Source organism: Heterodontus francisci, chromosome 18, assembly GCF_036365525.1.
Source record: "Heterodontus francisci isolate sHetFra1 chromosome 18, sHetFra1.hap1, whole genome shotgun sequence".
Classification (NCBI taxonomy): Eukaryota; Metazoa; Chordata; class Chondrichthyes; order Heterodontiformes; family Heterodontidae; genus Heterodontus; species Heterodontus francisci.
In genome coordinates, this window is record NC_090388.1 from 74,911,889 (window position 1) to 74,933,408 (window position 21,520).

The following is a 21,520-nucleotide window of genomic DNA, read 5'->3' on the forward strand; positions in this document are numbered from 1 at the left end:
GCATGTCCTTCTGTATAAGTGCCTATATTGATAAAAATAATTGTTACATTTTCCCAATCAATTTTCTGCTAAACAACTAAGCTGTGTAGACCAGGAATATTCTCGGGCTTGTTTGCCGATCTGGGCTGTTAGCTGATCTCAGTTTCAGCTGCAGGAGGGTGCTGCACCTTGCCTTAGCACTACTGGCAGACCTACACAGAAGTGTGCAAATATGGATAATGAGATTCTGATGCCTCTTCTAGTTGGATAGTTGCAGACACTGTCAAGGCTAACAGACCTGAATATTCGAAATTTGGGTGAGGCCTCAGAGGGCATGCAGCACCTTTGGAATCAAGGACCCAACACCTTCAGGAGAGAAGAAAATAACACTGGCAGAGTACAACCACTTGCTAAGAAAAAATAAACACTGTGCTAGTTTTAAACTACAAAGTTTATTGATATGCAAGAAAAAATGGAAACGTAGTATGTTACAGTTGATGAGGAAATTGGATAAAGTGTGCACTTAAACAACAGACATAAATTCTACATTATTCATTGTATAAATGGAGCATGTTCCAGTGGCTACATTAAGAACATGAACAGCTTTCAAACAATCCTGGTCGTAGAAATATCTTGAAGACTGAAAATTGTATGGCGTGGTTGGACAATTTTTTTTTTTTAGGGGCAAATAAACTAATTACATCTTCAACTAGCATGATCATGTAAATATTTAAATCATATTGATATTTTCAAATCTATAAATATCTTATTTTGCACAAAGAAACATCTGATTGCAGGAGGAATAAATAATGCAAACCAAAGTTCAGCACAGAATAGACACGCTATATCCACAGAAATATACTGAGCATCGCCCGGATATCGAAGACAAAGGAAGCAGCAATTTACAAGCATGATGAGAATGGAGCTTGATGAGTAATGTGTAAAATAAGCAGCATTGGTACTTCTTTAAAAACACAGTTGGTTCAAGTATTAAATGAAATTCAATATTGCTTCTCAGGTTTTGAAGCATTTCTGTTTGATTTGATCAGTATGATGAAATTACACGGATACGGTTGCTAATTAGATTGAGAAATGTGCATTTTTATTTTACAACTTGGAAATAAGAGGGAGGCCATCATACATATCAGCTTTTAATTTAAACCAATTGGATACTTTCTGAAACATGCCCTTCTCCTGACTAAGTATCTGAGCAGCCTTCTTGAGCTTGGGTTCGTTCCGTTCAAGGTACCGGGTCCCATCCATTTGCAACTGATTCAGCTTCTCCTTACGATTTTCATCCAACACTACATCCTCACTCAGGAAGGGATTGAACCTGAAGTAGGTGTCAGGAGGCAGAAGTGCATCAAGCATGGTATGAACTTCTGAAATAAATGTTTAAAAGAAAAAGAAAACTGCTTAGGAGAGTTCAAGAATTGGTGAATATAAATGAGGCAGATGGTATATATGGGAAAGTTGAAGGAGGTTGTGCACATTTTATTATTTCATGTACGTCACTTTTCAATGTTTTGAGTTGGGGTTCAAAGTGAGGGAGGCAAGTCGATGGTAGAATCTACACACTGGATGGATGGGCTTGATGAGCCAAATGAATTTTTCTCGCTTCAGGCTTTATGAAAGAATATTTTACACTGCAAGCACTTTGTCAGAATGAATGCCTCCTGGGTCATGCCTAGCACAGGTCAAAGGCTATTTTTAATTGTTTCAACCAGCACACTCTAACCTCAGCATCACTAATATCTTGCTGCAACACTGCAACATTCCTATTTCCTACAACAGCTCTCGTGACATCCAAGTGTGAGTTTAGTGCCAAGTTTACAGCATGCTCTGAACCTACACCCACTATGAAGTGGGTTGAAACTGCCAAGGCTAATTACACAGAAAGCCTTTGCAATTGTCAGAACTTCTTACTCCTTCATTCTGGATTGAATTCAAAACAGTTTCCAGAGGTAAAAGAACAGGGTTTTAACCCACTGTGGCACCATCTCCTGTTTACATCACAGTTGCAGCTTACTGTCAAAGGGCATCATGTTAAAATGGCAAGTCCTGTATTGATTTTCAAGCTGGCAACTCGGTTGAAATTAGTGCTTCTGAGACTTCTGATGGGGCAGCTGGAGTTAACTGCTTTTGCAATTTATCACTCATCTCAGTAGAGGACTTTGGGCTGGTGAGCAGGGAAGAGAGATAGAAAAAAATATGTTTCTGGCTGATATCCTTGGGCCTATGGCAGAGACAATAACCACAGATGCATCTGAGTGCATGGGAAATCAGATTAGTTGATTTATTGAATCTTGCAGTGCCAGCTGATCTGGTCTGCAGGAGTTACAGGTGAGTGCTGCTGGAGAGGCAGGCAGATGTGGAGAGGCAAAGCAGTTAGTACGTAGCAATTTGGAAAGTCTCAAATTATTCACCAGTGATCTATTATGGCAAGTGGGAGACTCTACTGTATTTAAAAATTAACCATATATGTGAAAGTCTTGTATCACTGATACAGATGTAAAATAAAAGTCAATCACTGTCCTGAAGTGTAAAATTAACAAGCAAATGCAAACTGCCCATGAGCAATGGAAAGAGAAAGATTTGCTAGCAATAAATGAAAAATGCAACAGAGTGCATTAACTCTATTACAGGTATCTTCCATTTTTATGCTGCTTATGCATAGTACTATCAAATCAATGCAACACTCATTCAATAGATGAGGGCTAATAGATTTTAATGGACTGATCCTTCTGTTCCAACTTGAATCATCAGGTCTTGAACACTAGGCTATCAATTCAAAATGACCTACAAATGATCACTGAAATTATAAATTATGTTCTGCAAATTGCATTATTGTGGAAGATATATTTGTTGATTACCAAGAATACTCTTCCATCTGAATCATTTTATCAAGAGCTGTGTATGTGGTAAAGTGATACAAGATAGGTCATTGGGACTCTGCTTTGATGAATGCATGATCTCAACTGAATTGCATTAGGCAGATTATCTTGTTGCCAGTGAATGACATTACTACAAAACACTGATGAAAGAACACAATTGGAAAATCCACTTTGCTGAGGAAATTAGAAACTTCAATGATCACTAGTATCAGGAGAAAGCAGATTGCAATTTGCAGCACTGTTCTTGCAAACAACTTCGAAGTTAATACCACCCCCTGCAAGCAGCTGACATTTCTATCACTTCAACAGCCAGCTGTCAATATTGAGTCTGTGATTATTGATTGTACTTGTGCTGCACTATGGGCCATTTACAGTGTCATATGTATTTTATTTGAAGCCTGGGAAAAATGAATTGAAAATATCACAAAATATTCATTATTAAAGCTCACTGAATGGCTCTCACTGGACATTCAAATTCCAGTGATAAAGATGTGATTGTTTTTCACTACCTTTAGCTACTGTAAATCCAATCTCAAAGGTGTATCCATCAACTGCTATTTAAGACCTAATGTTATAAGATAATTTATGAACAAATAGTACCTGTTTTGGACAGCTCATCATATAACTGTAGCCTTTGAAAAAGATAAGATAGTATTCAGCTCTCAGAAATAGTCAAAAATAAATGGAGGCAGGCATTGGTTCAAGGCAGGGGTATTCAACCTGCTGCACCAACAAACTGGCCCTCAAAACCCAATTACCTTATACTTATTTGTGCTTATATTTCTAAGTGGTTGTTTTTCTCTGGAGGTTTTGAAAGGGCTATTCATGCCAGTGTTGCCTCATGGGTGGATTAATTCTAAATTAGAACACTAACGTAAGTTATAGGGCTGAATTTTATCAGCGTGCTGTGCTCCGACACAGAAGTGCCCCCGTGATATTACGGTTTATAGTACAATATATGGAATTAAAGAGAGACTTTTCCTTCTAAAAAAATATAAGGGCCTCTGGTAGAGTACAGCATTTATCAGGCTCAAAAATAACAACACAAGGAGACAGGGGGTGGACACTGTACTTGAAAGGATTTTTTAAAATGTAAAACTGTTCGAATTTATTCCATTGAAGGTCAAGCTTTAAATATGTCTGAAAGAGGTACATAGCTTATAAAGCTTGCCAACATTAAAAATCGATTGATGGTGGGCCTTTCATCAAGAATAGCTGTGTGCATCATAGGTTGCATTCGATGCATATTTACCACAATTTCAGTGTGTCCATGTTAGTCACTAATGTTCTCATCAATCATCTCTGGCTGAGTCATATGTAGAAAGGCCCAAGTGAGGTCTGCAGTTTGAAGGTCCAACAGATTGGATTTAAATCATGGCAATGGTTCACATCTTGGGTGTATTCTTGCGCACGCGCACAGTTTTTCAGTAATCACACACATTTTAGTATCTCTCATTTTCAATTTTCGTCAGTAATAATCACCAAATCTATTATTTTATTTTTGAGCGGTTTTAAAACTCATCCATTTTGTTTGATCTGACCTTTCATAGCAAGATCTGCAACACATTTTCTACATTAGGACAGTATAACTTCAGCATATGGGAGCTCAGCTGATGGCCAAGAAAACCTGCTATTGCAGTTATCGTAAAAATACCTTTCGATGTCATTCTTACAAGTACTAACCTTCTGTATCTGTGGCACTGCTGATTATGTTCGTCAGTTTTACTTTGAGGCTTGTGTAGGTCACATTATTTTTCCCCAGCGTTTCGTAACGCCCTGTTCCAAGAGAGATTACACACTGAAAGGGTGTGTTTGGCCACAGACGTTTGCACTCATGTATGGCCAATGCACAAGGGTTGTTAATGAGCAAGCCACCATCCTATAGGGGAGAAAAGCAGATTTAAATATATTGGCAACAACACAACCACTTAAATACTATACTGGATATTTACCAATTTCTCCTCTTCTGAAGCTGCAAACCTATGTTGGGGTACAATTCCACCAGTGCCAGTTATCCTCTTGTAACGTGCTGAAACAGCTATTCTTTGCTAGTGAACACTGGTAGATTGTGAAGTATTCAGAGCCAAGTCCAATCATCCTCACCCTACTTCCATACGTGGACACTTTCCAGTGGCAGTCATTGGATAGCCACCAGAGAAGGAAACTCTGGCTGTTTCCCATCTTTCTCTCCATCTGCACCTTGTTCAGGGACCCTAGGACAACTGTAGCCTCTACTACCATGCCGGTTGAGATTAACTGACTCAGTATAATTGGAACCAAACTTGGGACTTGTCATTCCTAAGGTTCAGTTTTGGGTTGCCTATATCAATTAAGCCACATTTTCAAATAAATATTACCAAAAATGTACTTGACTTTAAAAAAAAACATTCTGGCAACTGAAAAGCCAAGGTGAGAGCGTAAAGCCCATAGTGTAAGAAACCAAGACTGAGAAAGATATGATACATCATATAGTTATGATATTGTAATGTTAAACTTGGATTGTAAATGACTTCTAATATGTTTATGGTTGAAGCCTGCCTTATTCTGAAACACCGGTATTAAAGGATCTTTTTGCAGAATAGAATCATAGAATGATACAGCACAGAACAATTAAGCTTTAGAATTATAGTCGCGCAAGACACATTGATAATACAACAAAAACAACATGAATTTACATACAACCTTTAATGTAATAAAACAACCCAAGGTACTTCACAGGAGCAATATCAAACAAAATTTGACACCAAGTCACATGAGGAGATAGTAGTACAGGTGAAGAGAGGTACATCTTGTGGGGCATTTTAAAAGGAGGAGAGAGAGATAAAGAGGCTAAAGAGGTTGAGAGGCTAAGGGAGGCAATTCCACTGCCTAGGGCCCAGACAACTCAAGACCAAAGAAGGAACGTTTAAAATTGGAGATACACACAAGGCCAGAAATTGAGGAGCGCAGAAATCTCAGATTTGTAAGGCTGGAGGAAATTGCAGAAATTGTGGGGAGAGGGGTGCAGTCATGGAGGGATTTGTAAACAAGGATGAGAATTTTAAGATCGAGCTGTTTCTGGATTGGAAGGTTAGTGAGTACAGAAGTCATGGGTGAACAGGATTTGGTGCAAGTCTGAATATGGGCAACAGAGATTCAAGTTTCAAAGTGATTCCAGACAACTCACCAGCATGTTGACATCATAAGGATACACCAATCTATGCACATGTACAGCTACATCTTGCCAGGACTCAGTGGCGCATGCACAGGACGACGCCCTCGCGTATCCGCAACAGGTCCATCTTTGGGCATGCGCGATAAAATGTCATCGAGCATCCAGCCCCCCACTCGGCTGGAGGAAGCGGCTGAATGGGTGACCGAGGCTGGAACTCGATCGCGGTCACACGCTCCCGCCCCACTAGCCGCTCTCCCCTGTCGGCAACTCACTCCAGGCCTCGACTCTTCCTCCCCTCAGCAGCTCACTCCGGACCCCACTGCTCCTCCCCCACCCCGGCCGATTGTTCCTCGCTTTGCGCCACCCAGCTCTCCGGCCGCTCGCTCGCCACTTCCCCCCGTCCAGCCGCGCTGCTTCCCTCCTCTCAGCCACTCGCTCCTACGTTGCCCCTTCACCCCTGGCAGCCCGCCTTGCTTCTTCGGGTAGCGCCTGGTGACTGATCAAACATGGGAGCAAGCGGCCAAGAGGAGGGAAATGTGCAAATGGTAGCTGGGTGGGGCGGGGAGCGAGCAAGTGACCAGAGAGTGGGGCGGCGTGAGTAGGGAACAATTGACCAGGGATGTTTCGGGGTGGGGGGGGGTGGGGGTTGGTGGAGCTGAGGTCCGCAGCGAACGGCTGAGGGGAGGAAGCAGCCGGTAGGGAGGAGGGGGGAATAAGCGAGTTGCCGGGGGAAGAACAGCAGCCAGTGGGGCAGGAGCTAGTAGCTGCGTTCAGGTGAAATCAGTCCTGGTCAGTCATATAAACGAATCACAATAACCAATTGGGAGTACATTTTATATTCTCCCCGATTTTCTTTTCCATCAATCGGGGTGCCAATTTACTATCGTCCAATGGAAATTCAATCATAAAATTCCTTTTGTATTTAATAGGATTACTGGAATATTAAATGGATCTGAAGAATCCAGTTAGTATCCTGTAACTACATAGTAGCATATTACTGGGCTTCCATCCAACTGAATGTAAGTTTAGTTTGCTATAACGATCTAGCCATAAACATTTTCTTTGATAAATTGAGCAGCGCCATCTTTAATCTTGACAGCTGCCTGAACGTCGCAGACACTGACGTTCCAGTTGAAGAGCCTGCATTTGTGCATGTGCAAGTACTGCGCCACCTAGTGGTTGCATTGTCAGCAAACGCAGTCTTCAAGTTTATGGAAGGTGGAAAGATGTGAGGCCAGCCAGAAGAGCATTGGAATAGTCAAGTCTAGAAGTAACAATGGCTAGGCTTGCATGAGGGTTTCAGTAGATGGGCTGAAGCAGGAGCAGAAATAGGTAATGTTATGGAGATTGAAGTAGGTGGACTTGGCCAGAAGATCATCTCAGGTTCAAACAGGATGCCAAGATTACAAACTGTTTGGTTCAGCCTCAGACACACAGAGGGATGGAATCGGTGGTGTGGAAACCAAAGACAATATTGTTACTCAATGACCTCAAGAGGTCCATTAAATTATCTTTGTTGAGAATAGACCAAGATGAAACATTCCCTACCAAATATAAATCACACAACTATCTACAACACAATATTCTCCCACTTGCCAATTTCAAACAAAATGAATACTTTATAAAAGTATATAGAGTTTCTGTCACATACAGTATGTGATCACATTGCTTCATTTCCTTCTTGAAATAATCTCCACAAAATACGATAAATATGATCTCAATTAAATTCACCTTTCCAGTGAAGGTTTTAGCAATCACTGATAAATGACTTCAATGCAACAGAACTCTCAGACAGTCAGTTCCTGATATTTTAAGGATTTTTCTTTAAATATTTATTCAGTTGCTTTGTTTTGTTGACAAAGTGCACTTCAAGTGTGGCTATAATGCCAAACTTAACCATTTAAAAACAAAATCAATTATCTCCTTCATAATTTTCCTTTTCTATACCCCACTTCCTGAGAAGAAAAAGAACCAAAATTGATCCCAGTTAATTCTTTCTATAATTGAGCAGATATGCATGGGCTTTCAGGTCTCAGATGTTAAATGGACAAAACCCATTAACAACTTCCACATCACCCCAAAGGAATGCAAAAAAAACCTGTAGTCAATTTGCCCAATAAGCTTATTTTTTGCAGGCTGTCAGCATGGTTCAATGGGTAGCATACTCACCTCAGAGTCAAAATGTTGTGAGTTGAAACCAGTAATCTAGGCTAACATTTCAGTACTGAGGAATAAGATATTAAAACAGACTTCTAGCATCCTTTTTTTCAGTCTCACCTGGAATTGTGCCTAATTCTGGAGCCCTGTCAGTGGGAATGAATTTCAGTTTATTTCTGATTGTTGCGTTTCCTAGTTCATTGTCATCCTTTTCCATTTCGGGAAGGATATCCTGATTCTGGGATCAGTACAGAGCAAGATGACTGCCGTAGGGCTGGAGTACCTGGCAGATCCCAGGCAAATTGGAGGTTGGGGGAGGAGGGAAGAGTGATTAAAGCCCTGCAGATCCCTATTCAGGACCCACTCCCTCCCTGTGGTGCAGCTACTTATGTTTGAAGTGTTTTGAGGTGGGTGCTGCATTGATAACTGCTATCAATACTTAATGTTCTGGTGGATTAGGGTTGTCAACTCTGGTTGGAGACAGTCCTGGAAGTTTGCTCATGTGAAGTTCTGACCATGCGATGTTGGATCACATGATGTCATCCATAACTTACAAGTGTCTGCAGTTTCAAGTGCAGTTTGTATCCATTATAATGCAAGTTATTTGGTACTTGTCAGTAAGTGTCCATTTTTTGGATGTGCCCTTTCGTACAAGTTTCACTGTAGCTTGTTTTTATTAGTGTGCGTATGACAATTTATGTGTACCCATAATATTACCAGCATTCTGAGAATTCATAGTCAAAGGTTGCTGGAGAGCCTGCCAAGCACCTCAAAACCTCAATACAGATTGTGGTAGTTGGAAATATGCTGGAGTACTTCAAGTGATTAATAGGATTTTAAATAAAGTAAAATCCTATCACAAAAGCAATGGTGAATGACTTCACTCATCAAAAGTTTCTTTAACCATAAGACCTATTTACAATACATTAAAGCAGCCTTATGATCAATTTATCTTTTCATTGAATTAACAATTAATTTGGCAGATCAAGTTTATTATCGCTCTGAAGTACCTACAGACTTCTACCTATACATTTTTATATTATGTACGTACGGTTTATATGCCAATTAACAGTTACCTACAGCTAATTAAGGTACAAGGGAATGGAAAGGCCAAAAATATGACAAAGGTGAATGCAGGACTTCATTTAAATGTAACAGATTATAAAGTGCTCACAACTCTAGCAAATGAACTGTAACATGGAGTGATTAATGATTCCAAAGAATGTTTTTGGCGCTCACTAACAGCATGCATACAATAAATATAAAGAGAGAGAATGAATGATCTAATCTAATAAGAAAAATGCCAGTTGTGACAAATTACAAAAGAAAAAGCCTAAATGATTTTCAATCAGGTGTAAAGTATTACTGCATAAAGAATGGAAACCATTGTTTATATTTTGTATAATTTAAAATATATCCTTTACCGACAGGACAAATATTGAAAAACCACAATAGAATTAGCCCAACATATTTATGTTCTCATACCACTTTCTTTCTCCAAGGGCATAAATTTTAAATCTCTTCTGGCCAAACTATAAATAAGTGACTAACTTGTAGTGTGTAAAGCAGGGTTATGAATCTGCAGACCTCCTACATAAATAGAGTTTTATGACCTGTCTCAGATGCCAAACCTCTTAATACTGCAATATTAACCCTGATAGCAGAACTACCAATCCCCTTTGTGTTGAAAGCATTTTAAATCAAGATGAAGGTGCACAATGTAGGGAGACTCTAGTTTAAAAACAGACAGGTTAAGAAGCAAAAAAATCCAATAAACCTATATGCATCTGTAAAGACAGGATGGGTCTTCATCTGAAAAAAGTTACCTAATTTTGAGATACAATTATTCCACCCAAAACATTTGTTTTTGCATTTTAGATACCACCAGTCTCACTGGGTAATTTCAGCATTTTCTGTTTTCATTCAAAAATCATTTTGCAAAAATAGATGCAGTTACATTTTCAAATCTGCTGTTTTTATTGAATCTACTGTTTTCTATGTATAATTGCTTCCAATGTCATCAAACGTCACTAGAGAAACAGAATCAACAATGTAGCAAAGTCAGAATGGAAGCGTGTACTTGATATCACAAATACATGGTTAGTTTTCTCTGTTAAAAGTTCCTACTACTTGAGAATGCTCATTAATGGAACTTGCCAATCACAGAATAAATTATTACATGCTTCCCAATTAAATTATTTAGAAGATTAATCATTCAATGATGGCTAATCTTTCAAAAATGGAGCTGCATTACAATAATGTTAATTTCTGGAGGTTAGTGTGGGGGGGGGGGGGGTGGGTAGGGGTGGAAGAGAAACCACTCTGTTCAGTTTGTGAGCAGCTTCCAAATGGCACTCAAATAGAGAACATTTGTTTAGTAATGTAAGCCACTTAAGGCTTTCTTATTTAAATTTTAATCCCTATTTCGCCTTTCCTTTTTGAGCTTTTACTTGCTCCCAGCTACTAACATCAACTTTTGGTTAAAATAATTGACGAGTGGGAGACCATGTCCAGCGCTATGACAGCTTCATGAAGAAAGCTGGTCAGACTGGTCCTCCACTCTCTTTTATGAAACGAATATTGCTGACAAAACATGGATAGAACTAACCATAGTTTAATCAAGCTTTTAAAACGCTCGCGCTTCACCTTTGAAAATCACAGTTCAATTACTCATGAACATCTATGTCCTTTATGTACAAAACGGTCCTCAGAGGGATCTGTGAGATCAGGTTGGACTTCTGGGGCTGAGAAAAAACACATGCCGTGAGTATGTTACAAGAATTCTTTCTTCTACTTATCCCCTGTATTTATTGGCTTAGTAGCAAGCTACTTCTGTCATTTTGGGTGACCCACCAAACTTGAATCTCAGTTTTTTGCTGAAGACACACTGGATGGGAGCTACATTATCGGAGTCCACAGATTCCTATCTGGATAACAAAGCAGAGGTGAGGCTTCAATTTTTCTATGACTGGATGGCAAACTTTAATGATGTTGGCTCAAAAACTGCATTTATGAGTTTTGTTGCTGAAAAAAAAACACCAGAACAAGTGGTGTACTTATATCAAGTACCTCAAGACATGGTTTCTGCTGGGAAAATTTATTCCAAGCAACAATACCCAAGCTGGATGATGTCTAAGACCTCCCTTGAGCTTGGGGAGTTGTAGGCATTTTAGACATATTTGCAGCTGTTTACCTACCCACAGGAACCCGACCAGGCAGCTGTCAAGATCATGGAATGGTTAAAGTCCATAACACAAGTAAATGAGAGCTGGGGCAGCAAATTCATCATCATTTCACTTGCCCACCCAAGAAGTTATATTGGCAAACTGCCCTACCTGTCCAAGTCTATGTATATACCAGTTGATGGGTTGGGAGGGGGGGGGGGGGGGGGGGGTTGGGGGATTCTTCTTGTAGTGCCAGGTGAAAAATTTATCAATGCATCTGGGTAGCTGAAAAATATTTTTGTAGATATGCAACTGCTTAGGTATTATTGTACAGATTAATTCTGCATGTTTGAATGTCAAATTGAATCATTAATCACTGAATGAGAGCAATGCTACCTGTTTGCAGTTTATTAAAGAATTCAAAAGCTATTAAAAAAAAACATGCACAAGTACATGGGTTTTAATTAAAATCAGAAAATGCTAGAAATATCCAGAATGTGCGCCAGCATCTGTGGAGAGAGAATCTTTCAGGTCAATGACCTTTTTCAGAAGTTGTTCTTACAAAGATTGTCAAGCTGAAAGATTGTTAAGTCTGGTTCTCTCTCTGCAGATGCAGCCAGATCTTCTAGCATTTTTTGTCTTTATTTCAGATTTCCAGCATCCGCAGTACTTTGCTCTTCTACATGGATCTTAAGCCTTTCAGTTATTTGGAAGATCAGAGATTAATGACTGAATTTTAATCTTCAGACCTGCTCGCAGTGGGGGAGGCTGGCAGCACATTGGGATCCTGGAGATATCAGCAGTGTGTTTGTCAGTGCCTTTTTAACCCAGCCACTGCATTTGCATCTGACTTCCAGCTTTCCTGACCAATTAGGCATGTGGGTGTGATGCTGACCTGCATCAGACTGAATCAGTGCCACTACTTAAAGGGACTCTGCCAGGGTCATAACTGAAGGACAGGAGATGTGATCTGACAGACCCAGAACTCCACAGGTGTAGGCTCAACATGGAAAGACAACACCACACCTTTCTGAGACGTCTCTGAAGATAATGCTGTGGGCTGTAACAGCCGACAGGGAAATTCTGTTCACCACGGATGGGAGAAGGAAAGCAGCCTCAGAAAATAAGTTTTATGACATTACAGGTCACAGACCTGAAATGTTAACTTTGTTTCTCTCTCCACAGATGCTACCAGACCTGCTGAGTATTTCCAGCACTTTGTTTTTATTTCAGAAAGCATGTAGGCATGGCTGAAGTGGCAGGGGAAAAAATGAGCAGGAATATGGTGCCTCGGCACGTCAATACGATACAGTACTGCAGGAGGTTTAACCACCTGACAAGGGCAGCAAAGGTGAGTGACATGGCACATTCAAATACAAACCCCTTCACTTGGCACTCCCCAGCCTACTCCTGCACATAGAATCATAGGACTGAATTTCTTGGCAGAGCTCGAGTCCCCGCCACCAGGGGGGTGCTATGATGGGCTGGGGACCAGTATTTGGTGTTGGCTGGCCAATTAACTGCCAACCGGTGGAGGAGGCATCCAGTAAGGCATCAGTGGCAGTGTAAGGTCACACTGCTGGATCTGCTGCCGACATACTTAAAGAGCTACCAGCACTCCTTTAAATCAATCCTGCTACAAAGAAGCTTAAGAGGAAGAGCAGCAAAAGTAGATTTGTCAAACAAAGAATGGCAGAGGCAAGATCCCAGGTGGCCCCACAGCTTAGCGATGCCTCCCTGCAGGGTCTCCTTCAGGCAAGACGGGAGGAGGAAACCTGCCCGCCAGAGCAAGCTAGCCTGGACGGAGATTGCAGAGGAGGTCAGCAGCTGTGGGGTTGTCCCAAGAACCTGGCTGTAGTTCCACAAGTAGGTGAATGACCTCATGTAATGTGCCAAAGTGAGTGCAGCACACATTGCTTTCCTTAGGGGCTGACGTGTGGCTATGCATGAGGTTGAGCTTTCTAGAAAAGAAATGCCAACCTAGTCACTGGCAATGGGGCTAGTCAGCAGCATTGCCTGTCACAGGCATGGCGGCATCTTAGTGAACGGCCCCAGTCCATCAGAACTAACTTGCACTACTGCTACTCTGTGACCACATGTAGGAGCCATTCCAGCAGCACATTATGGACAGTCAAGTGGCCACCAGCTTGAAGTTGTGCATTGCCTTTGTCAGGCAACTAACAATACCCATCTATGCGCTTGCAGGAGAAGACAGCTCACAATGCCAAGGAAAGGGCAAAGCCCGACAGTGACATCCCATTGCTCACAATCCTGACCCCTATGGAGGAGGAAGCTCTGAAACTTGGACAACATGGGGGCCATTCCATCGCTGATGGAGAGACAGGAGTGGAGAGTGAGTAGCTGAATGGATAGGCACAACAAAGCCTCTGTCGAACACAAGGCATAGTGTTCAGGTATCCACCACAGGTCACCTGGAGCTCCACATTAGAAGTAGTCTGAAGGGAGTGATGGAATACACATCACCCTCCAATTAATCTTCTCTCTCAAGCAGGTCAAAGGCAAGAGCAAGGGGTGGGTGGGGGGGGAAAAACAGCTATCCACCTATGAGGAGGAGGGAGCCTCAAAGGATGCACAGTCACATCATTCCCCTGCACCCTCCACCAGCACAGATACTCTCATCGGTGGGTAACTGTTCTCGACTAGATCTGGGAATCACAATCTTGTCAGCATACCACAGGCATGCGAGCAGCTGACAGAGGCCATGCCAGCTGAGGCCAATGACACTCGGAGGACTGTGGAATCTCCCGGCTGAGCCTCAAGCTGATGACATGCCTCTGGAGTAATCAGTAAGGTGCCAGATGCTGGAGCTACAGTATGAGGTGAGGGAACATCTGCCAGAGCCTATGTGCACCCTGGCACGGACGATGGAGAAGCCCACCCAGGCCATGAATGATGCCATGTCTCTGGTGTGTACACGCTTGGCTTCCTCCATTGAGAGACTGGCGACCCTCATGGAGAGCCATATCCAACAAACCACCCAGTGTATGGTGAAGATGCACGCGGACCAGCATGCCACTGCCAACTCCATAAGCTTTGTGTAGCAATGGGTGGGCGGGGATGCGAAGTGCATGGACTCCACTGCCAGGTCCTTGCAATCCTCAAGTGTGCTAGGAGGGCAGAGTAGCGGTTGCCTCCTGGATCTGAGACTCCTGTCAGTGCTCCTGCCATTGACAGCGGCTCCTCAACTCTTCTATCGGTGACACCAGCCCATCACATAGCTGTTACAAGGATTTTGTTTTGGTATTAAAAAAAAAACTTAGGATTCTATGTTTTAAAAAACTGAAAAAGGATTTCAGTGCACATTGAGACACCTGCAAATAATTGAACTTAATGGATGTTTTGAAAGGAAGTTCAACAAAAAGCTGAACTCGTAAACAAGAAAGCAGGTAATTTCTAGGAAACCAGCAAGGGGTTTAACCTCAGAGCTACTGAGTGACAAGAGACACTTTATGATTGGGCATGTGACTTGTTTCTGGATGTTTCAGTTTTGAACTTTTAAAAGCCAGTGAGTTTGGACAAAAATTTGATTTTGACCTGCCTGGAGATCAGAAGATCCTGAAAAAGTGTTACCTCTCTGTAAAGAATCCCTGCATCAAAAGTGGTACTGTTGCCTCCTGCATTTTTAAGAAACCCTGAACGTTTGCAGAAATATTGTCTCTTTACAAAGGACTTTCACATTGAATGTGTAACAGAGAATGGACACCTGTTGCTACACCCCTGATGGGAGACTTATGTGAAGACTGCTGCAGTTGAATTTCCTTGAATGCATACCCATCACGGACTGTTCATCAACCTCCCTGGAAAGTCTTCAAGTGGCATCCAACTATTTGACTTTGGAACACCTCACTAAACTGAAGAACTTCCTTCAAGATCATGACAGACGAATTTATTTTATAACTCCTTGCATTCCTATGAAACAGCTGTAAACCAAAATCTTTTTTTTCCCCAGTTAACCCTTTTTTTGGATGTGTGTGTCCACGAGGGCTAGGGAAATAAGGAGCTTTAATATCTGAATTTGTATATAGATTTACTTTGTTATTGGTTAAGATTTGCATTTATAATAAATAGTTAATTTTGTTGTTGATTAAAGAAACCTGGTTGGTGTACTGTATTCTGGGGGCAAAAGTAGAGTATCTAATTGGCTGTTTTCGGTAAGTGGGAAAATTTATTGATCTGTGACCCGTGGAGAAGTGGGACTGAATTAACAGTGCACTCATCCCGCCTCGGTCATAACATAGCTGTGACAACAGAAGAAGCTCCTGCACTTGTGCAAGAGGTACTCCAAGCCTCAGGGGCAGCAAGGTCAGGTGCCTGCCTCCACCTCAGCAGACAGTGCAGGGGGTGCACAACATAGAAGCACACTTAGCGATATAAGAAGAGCACCCAGCTGCCCTCATACGAACATGCGGCAGGAATAGACCGCTCAGCTCCTTGAGCCTGCTCCGCCATTCAATAAGATCATGACTGATGTGTTTGTAACCTCGAATCCACATTTCCGCCTACCAGCTCAGGGTTCACGAGTTAATATTCTTTTGAAGCATGCAGTCTTGCAATTTTTTTCTTCGCCAATAAATGAGTTTTGAGACAAGGCACGAGGTTTCCTTGCATTTTGTGTGGGCTGCTGAGACTTCAGGAGCACCTAGCTCTGTCAAGGATGTGATGGTTGAGACCTCACCGCGCAAGGTCAAGGCATTTCCCATGCTGCAGGTCATGTCTTACTGGGTGAAGGGAAATGGCATGGTCAATGAAGCAGGTGGCAACAGAGCTGCAGGAAGCTGAAGTTTCATTGAATTGTATGTATCTGTCACTAAGGATCATGCGAAACGTGCATGTATCAATGTGTCCCTGAGCTTCTCTTGCGCATATCTCATGGCACCATACCTGTAGTCCCTGAGGTTCTATAGCATCCTGCACTTAGTCATCATCTTCCTCCATCTCCTCGTCATCAGAGGAGACATCGCGCTCCATGATATCCTCACTATTCAATTGCTCTCCACAGCACACCACAACGATATGCAACACATTTGTTCTGGGCATCTGAACCACATTTTCAGAAGCCCTATGGCCTGCTCGATGGTCATTTGAGTTGTGCCATGGCAGGTGTTGTGTATCTCTACTGCATCAGTGTGAGGGTTCCTCACAGGGGTCATTAGCCATGTCTTCTATGGGTAGCCCTCGTCACTCAGTATTCATCCTTGAAAGTGCATGGGGGAAGTGGGGAACGGGTTCTGAAAAGCTCTGTGACGGCCTCCTTGGAGAGGCGGAGTCTTCGGCGACATAGCTACTACGATATTTGATGGTAGCTGAGTCGGGTAACCTCTTCCTGCCACAGGAGGCTGGGTGCTTACCCCACTCTGAGGCTGATGCTCCTGCTGCCCTACTCCCTGTGGTTGCAGCGCATTCCCTCTCTGATACTCCTTCTCACTGGAGAAACCAAAACCTGAGTGAATGAGGCCTGTGGCATGTAGCTTCACTCAGTCTCCGAGGCTTCTTACCTCCCTGCTTTACCCACAAAGTGCCAGCTCTAAGATGGTACTCTGTTAGTATACCCCACAGTTCTGGCAATTTTTCCCCTTCTTCTGACTGGCAGTGCCAATCTCCACATTGTTCCATGCTTCCTGCCAAGCCATGCTACGATTCACAATGGCTGCCATCTGCAGCCAGAACTGACCTCCCACTAGCTCACCTACTCCCTATACATGGTGAGGCTCTGAAGTCCTGTTTTCCTGCACACTTCTGGAAAAATCAGAAAACCCTGGTAAAATTGAAGTTAATTGCCTGTTTAACTGTCATATCAACTGCCCTTCAGAATACCATGTTGCGACAGGAAGACTTCAGGTTTCCATCGCAACGCCTTCTACGCTGGTAATCCGACCCCTCCCGCCTCCCAACCCAACCCCAATGGACTGGGAAAATTTAGCCTATTCAATCATAGAATGATTACAACACAGAAGTAGGCTTTTCAGCACATCGTGTCTGTGCCGGCTCTCTCCAAGAGCAACGCAGCTAGTCCCACTGCTCCACTTTCTCTCCGTAACCCTGCAAATTTTTCTTTTTAAATAATTATTCAATACTCTTTTGAAAGCCATAACTGAATCTGCATCCACCACACTTTCAGATAGTGCCTTCCAGATCCTAACCATTCGCCACATAAGAAAGTTTGCCCTCACGATGCCTTTGGTGCTTTTGCCATTCACCTTAAGTCATGTCCTGTGATTCTCAACCTTCCGCCAGCAGGAATAGTTTCTCCCCATCTACTCTGTCCCTGACCCCTCATGATCTTGAACATCTCCATTAAACCTCCACTCAAACTTCTATTCTCATGAGAATAACCCCAGCTTCTCCAATCTCACCTCTTAACTAAAGTCCCTCATCCCTAGAACCAATCATGTGAATAATTTCTGAACCCTCTCTAATGCCTTCACATCCTTCCTAAAGTGTGGTGCCTAAAATTGGACACAACACGTCAGCTGAGGCTGTGCCAATGTTTTTATAAAGGTTCACCTTGCTTTTGTATTCTATGCCTCTATTTATGAAGCCCAAGATCCCATATGTCTCATTAACCACTGTCCATGGTTCTGACTGCTCAGATTCTCTTGGCTGATGCCCTCTGAGCACCAAAGACTCCCACCACACCCCCCGCCCCTGCACAGGGACAGACTCGGACAGGAGGCAGATTGCAGGGGTCTGATGATGGCGGGAATTAAGAGGGGTGTCGCAAGGGGCCAAGAGAGGAAGCACTTTGAGCAGAGTATCCATTTCCAAGTGCCCTTTCACCATCTTCCCTTTCATGGTCCACCCACACTTCCCTGCTAACCAAGAAGAGTTTCCTCAATCCTGCTTACGGTGGCAGCATGAGTTTGCAGGCCACAGGCGAAGGCCAGCAAGCACTTTACTGCCTGCCAAGCCTGATGCTTCATGCAGGTGGCCATTCTTTCCTTGCAGATGTCAACGGGAAGGCGCTGATGTTAGAAATGTCCTCCTCCAATCACGCACAGTGCTCTGGAAAGACTGACAATGCTTTTTCCACCACTGCTCAGAATAGCCCTCTTCATCAACAACCCCTGAGGAACGGGTGTCTGTAAGAGGGATGAATCATTGCTTGTGGAACTGCTTTGTGCTGGGGGTTGGGGAGGATCATGGTGGGTTCAGTATTGGTGTGCCAAATGGTTGTACTGCCTTAGAATAACTGAAATGTGCCTGAATTAGTCTGTCAAGTGTGTCTCTGGCAGCTAAGTGTGTGGCTACATGCGTCCTTGCTGCATCAGGCTCCTTCTGCTCCTCCAAAAGATGCAGAATGCTCATCAGAACTAGCTGAACATTGATAGAGTGGAATTCTTTTCGGTTGATGATCAATCCTGGGTGATCTGGGGCGCCCTGTTAGATTGCATTTGTGTAACAATGGCTCCTGGGACCTGTGGGAATCCAGTCAGAACAGCAAATCCGAGTGCCTGCTCATTCTGACTGGCCTCGTCAGTAGTGAAACACAATTAAGTGATGGCCCTGACAAACATGGTGTCCGCCACCCGAGGTGCATTTGCGGACAGCAGATTGAGAGATTCTACAAATGTCACCAGCACATCCCTGAAGCCGGAGGTAAAGAAATGAAGGACTGTGGTGACCTTGACCACCGCTGGTAATGCATACTCACCTGGCTCATTTAGCAGGAGGTCTTCTTCCAGGAAGCTGCAAAATGTTAGACTTTCCTGTCAGGTGATTGCTGTGTCTCCTGAGGCACTGGTGCTCAAACATGTCCAGAAAACTGATCTTCTGCCTGTATACTGTGCATTGGGGGTATCGCCTCCTGTGAGATGGAGGTCTGCGCTCATCACCTCTGTTGTGTGGAGCAGCAGGTGGTTGAGAAAAAGGCTTCTGCTGATGTTAGTCTTCTTGTTCCTCATCTGATGTCCAAGATTGAGGTGCAGAAAGAGGCTCTCATGCTGCTGTGAAGGTTGAGAGCTGGGAAGTGCATATCAATGGCAGAAAACTCCCAAGAAATGACAAATATTGGAAATTCCCTCCAAAGAATTGAAAGCATACACTCAACCTTCGTAAGCAAAAGCCTTTTTACTTAGGCAAAAAAGTAGGTGTCAGATCTCAGTATTTAAAGCCTTTCTTGCCTGTCAATTGCTCAGCCCCATCAATCCCCACTATCCTCTTGCCTTTTTTTTTTAAACTTAGCGAGTTCCAGGAAGACTGGGAAACTTGTGTGCACAGAGTTAAAGTCAGAATCCTGGGTTAAAATAGCAACTAATGGACAATTTGCATGTTTAAATAGCAGACCAGTCTGTCCCACAGGCATTTCCTCGCACGCTGAAGAACGTGCTCGGGTTGAAAGCGGAAGTCAGCAGGTTCCTGCCAATTTGCCAACAGTTCAAGTGTTTCAACCTGCTGCCTGCACAGAAACCCACCCACCTGGAGACGTTAAAAAATACTGTTGGGGGAAATTTTATCAAATGAGAATAAGTGGAAAATGTAATCATGTTGCGGCAATTAGAGAAACTAGCTTCTGCAATGACCAAGTTTTAAGAAAATGAACAAGATGTTTGTGTTTATTTCATATTGTGCTGTTTGGGAGAACAGGCATTCTTCACATGACGGTAGGCTGTGAAAACTATGAGGAGACTATATTATAGTGGAGCTGACTGCAAAGCTCAGAAAATAAACTGTCGAATCAATAACAACTTTTCTGTAATAACAGCTGTAAGAACACACTTGGCATTTCCAGATGATAGAAAAGATTTCAATGACCTTCACAGTGGTTACTTGTGACTAGGAATAGTTCTGCTCTATTCTGCTTTTGTTCAGTTCTCTATATGGTGAATTCAAAAGTTTCAAATAGGTTACCAAAAACTATTAAAATATTTTTAATCATGTGTAATATCATTTCATCACATGCTTTGTGTGAAAACCCATATAATCTGGACTGTGACAGACAGCTTAAATTATGACTTTTCAACTTCCCTTTTTTGTAAAAACAAAAGCTTGTAACCAAATTACAAAATGGAACATTCAGAAAATTCAACACATGATTTTCAGTATGAAATTAACAGAAAAATATCAACCATTAAAAATCCAAGGCATCAGCTTTCACTGTACACTCACTCTAATCAATATAATATACCAAGATAGCTGAGAATTACCATAAGATGCAGCCACGTCTTTTTTTTCTGAAGTTTTGAAAGAAGAGTTATTTAATACAACAGCATTAATAAAGAGAGACTAGCATTTATATTGAAAGTACTAATTGAAAATAATGGAGAATTTTGGTTTGTGATACATTTCCCCCTCAAGCATTTTTTGCTCGATGTTCCCTTCTCTCTTCAGGATGCTGACTAATGTTGGTTTAATACCTCACCCAAGTTGGCAGCCCTCATTCATGACTCTAGACAGCAAAGTATTGGTAGACTGTAAGCACAGTGGGCAACAAAGCTAAATCCAACTCTGATCTCCCACTTTGACTACACAAGCTGACTTTCTGCAAGGGGTGAGGAGTCTGAAATCTGGCTGATTGCTACTCTATGTAGGTCAGGAGTGCTGAAGCTCCTGTGACTGCCTATAACAGCAACAACTTGTAATCATATAGTGGCTTTAACATAGCAAAGGCCCAACTCACTTCACAGGTAGTGTCGTCAAAGAAAAATTGGCATTGAGCCAAAGGAGGAGACATTAGGACAGGTGATGCTTGATCAAAGAGACAGGATTTAAGGAGGAGAGGCAGAGAGATTTAGGGAGGGGATGGATTCCAGAGCTTAGGGCCCAGACGGCTGAAGACAATGATGGGATGAAGGAAGTGGGGTTGCACAGTTGTCAACATTGGAGGAAAGTAGAGTTCCCAGAAAGTTGTTGGGCTGGAGGTTTGAGATGGTGGGGACAAGGCTAAGGAGGAATTTGAAGATTAATGAAGATCAGCGAATTCAAAAGATACCAGGAACTGAAGCAGCCACTTTTTGCACTGTATTGCTGTCTTTACCATTGGGTCATTAGGAAACTCATCATCCGCATGCAAATCTTTTTCGCAGATGAGGCAGAGCCAATGATCTGAAAAAAAGACAAATCCTATTCCAGCAACAACCAGTGTAAAGGTCAGTCTCACCAAGCTATTTGACCATAGAGGGTAACCTAGTAAAGCCCAGCAATGTCCTTCCATA

The 21,520-nt window shown here is 42.5% G+C and overlaps 1 protein-coding gene across 2 annotated transcripts in view; it reads right to left on the reverse strand.

The window, feature by feature from the left end:
* Positions 1 to 435: 435 nt before the first annotated feature.
* The window catches only part of pnpla8 (patatin-like phospholipase domain containing 8), a 76,558-nt gene continuing 55,473 nt past the window's right edge, over positions 436 to 21,520 (reverse strand). For both annotated transcript variants that reach the window (XM_068051003.1, XM_068051001.1), the window contains exons 9-10: positions 4,557 to 4,752; positions 436 to 1,361 (exon numbers count right to left, since the gene is read on the reverse strand). In XM_068051003.1, coding sequence (XP_067907104.1) covers positions 1,087 to 1,361; positions 4,557 to 4,752 — 471 coding nt within the window. In that variant the 3' untranslated portion in view covers positions 436 to 1,086. The remainder of the gene's footprint in view (positions 1,362 to 4,556; positions 4,753 to 21,520) is intronic.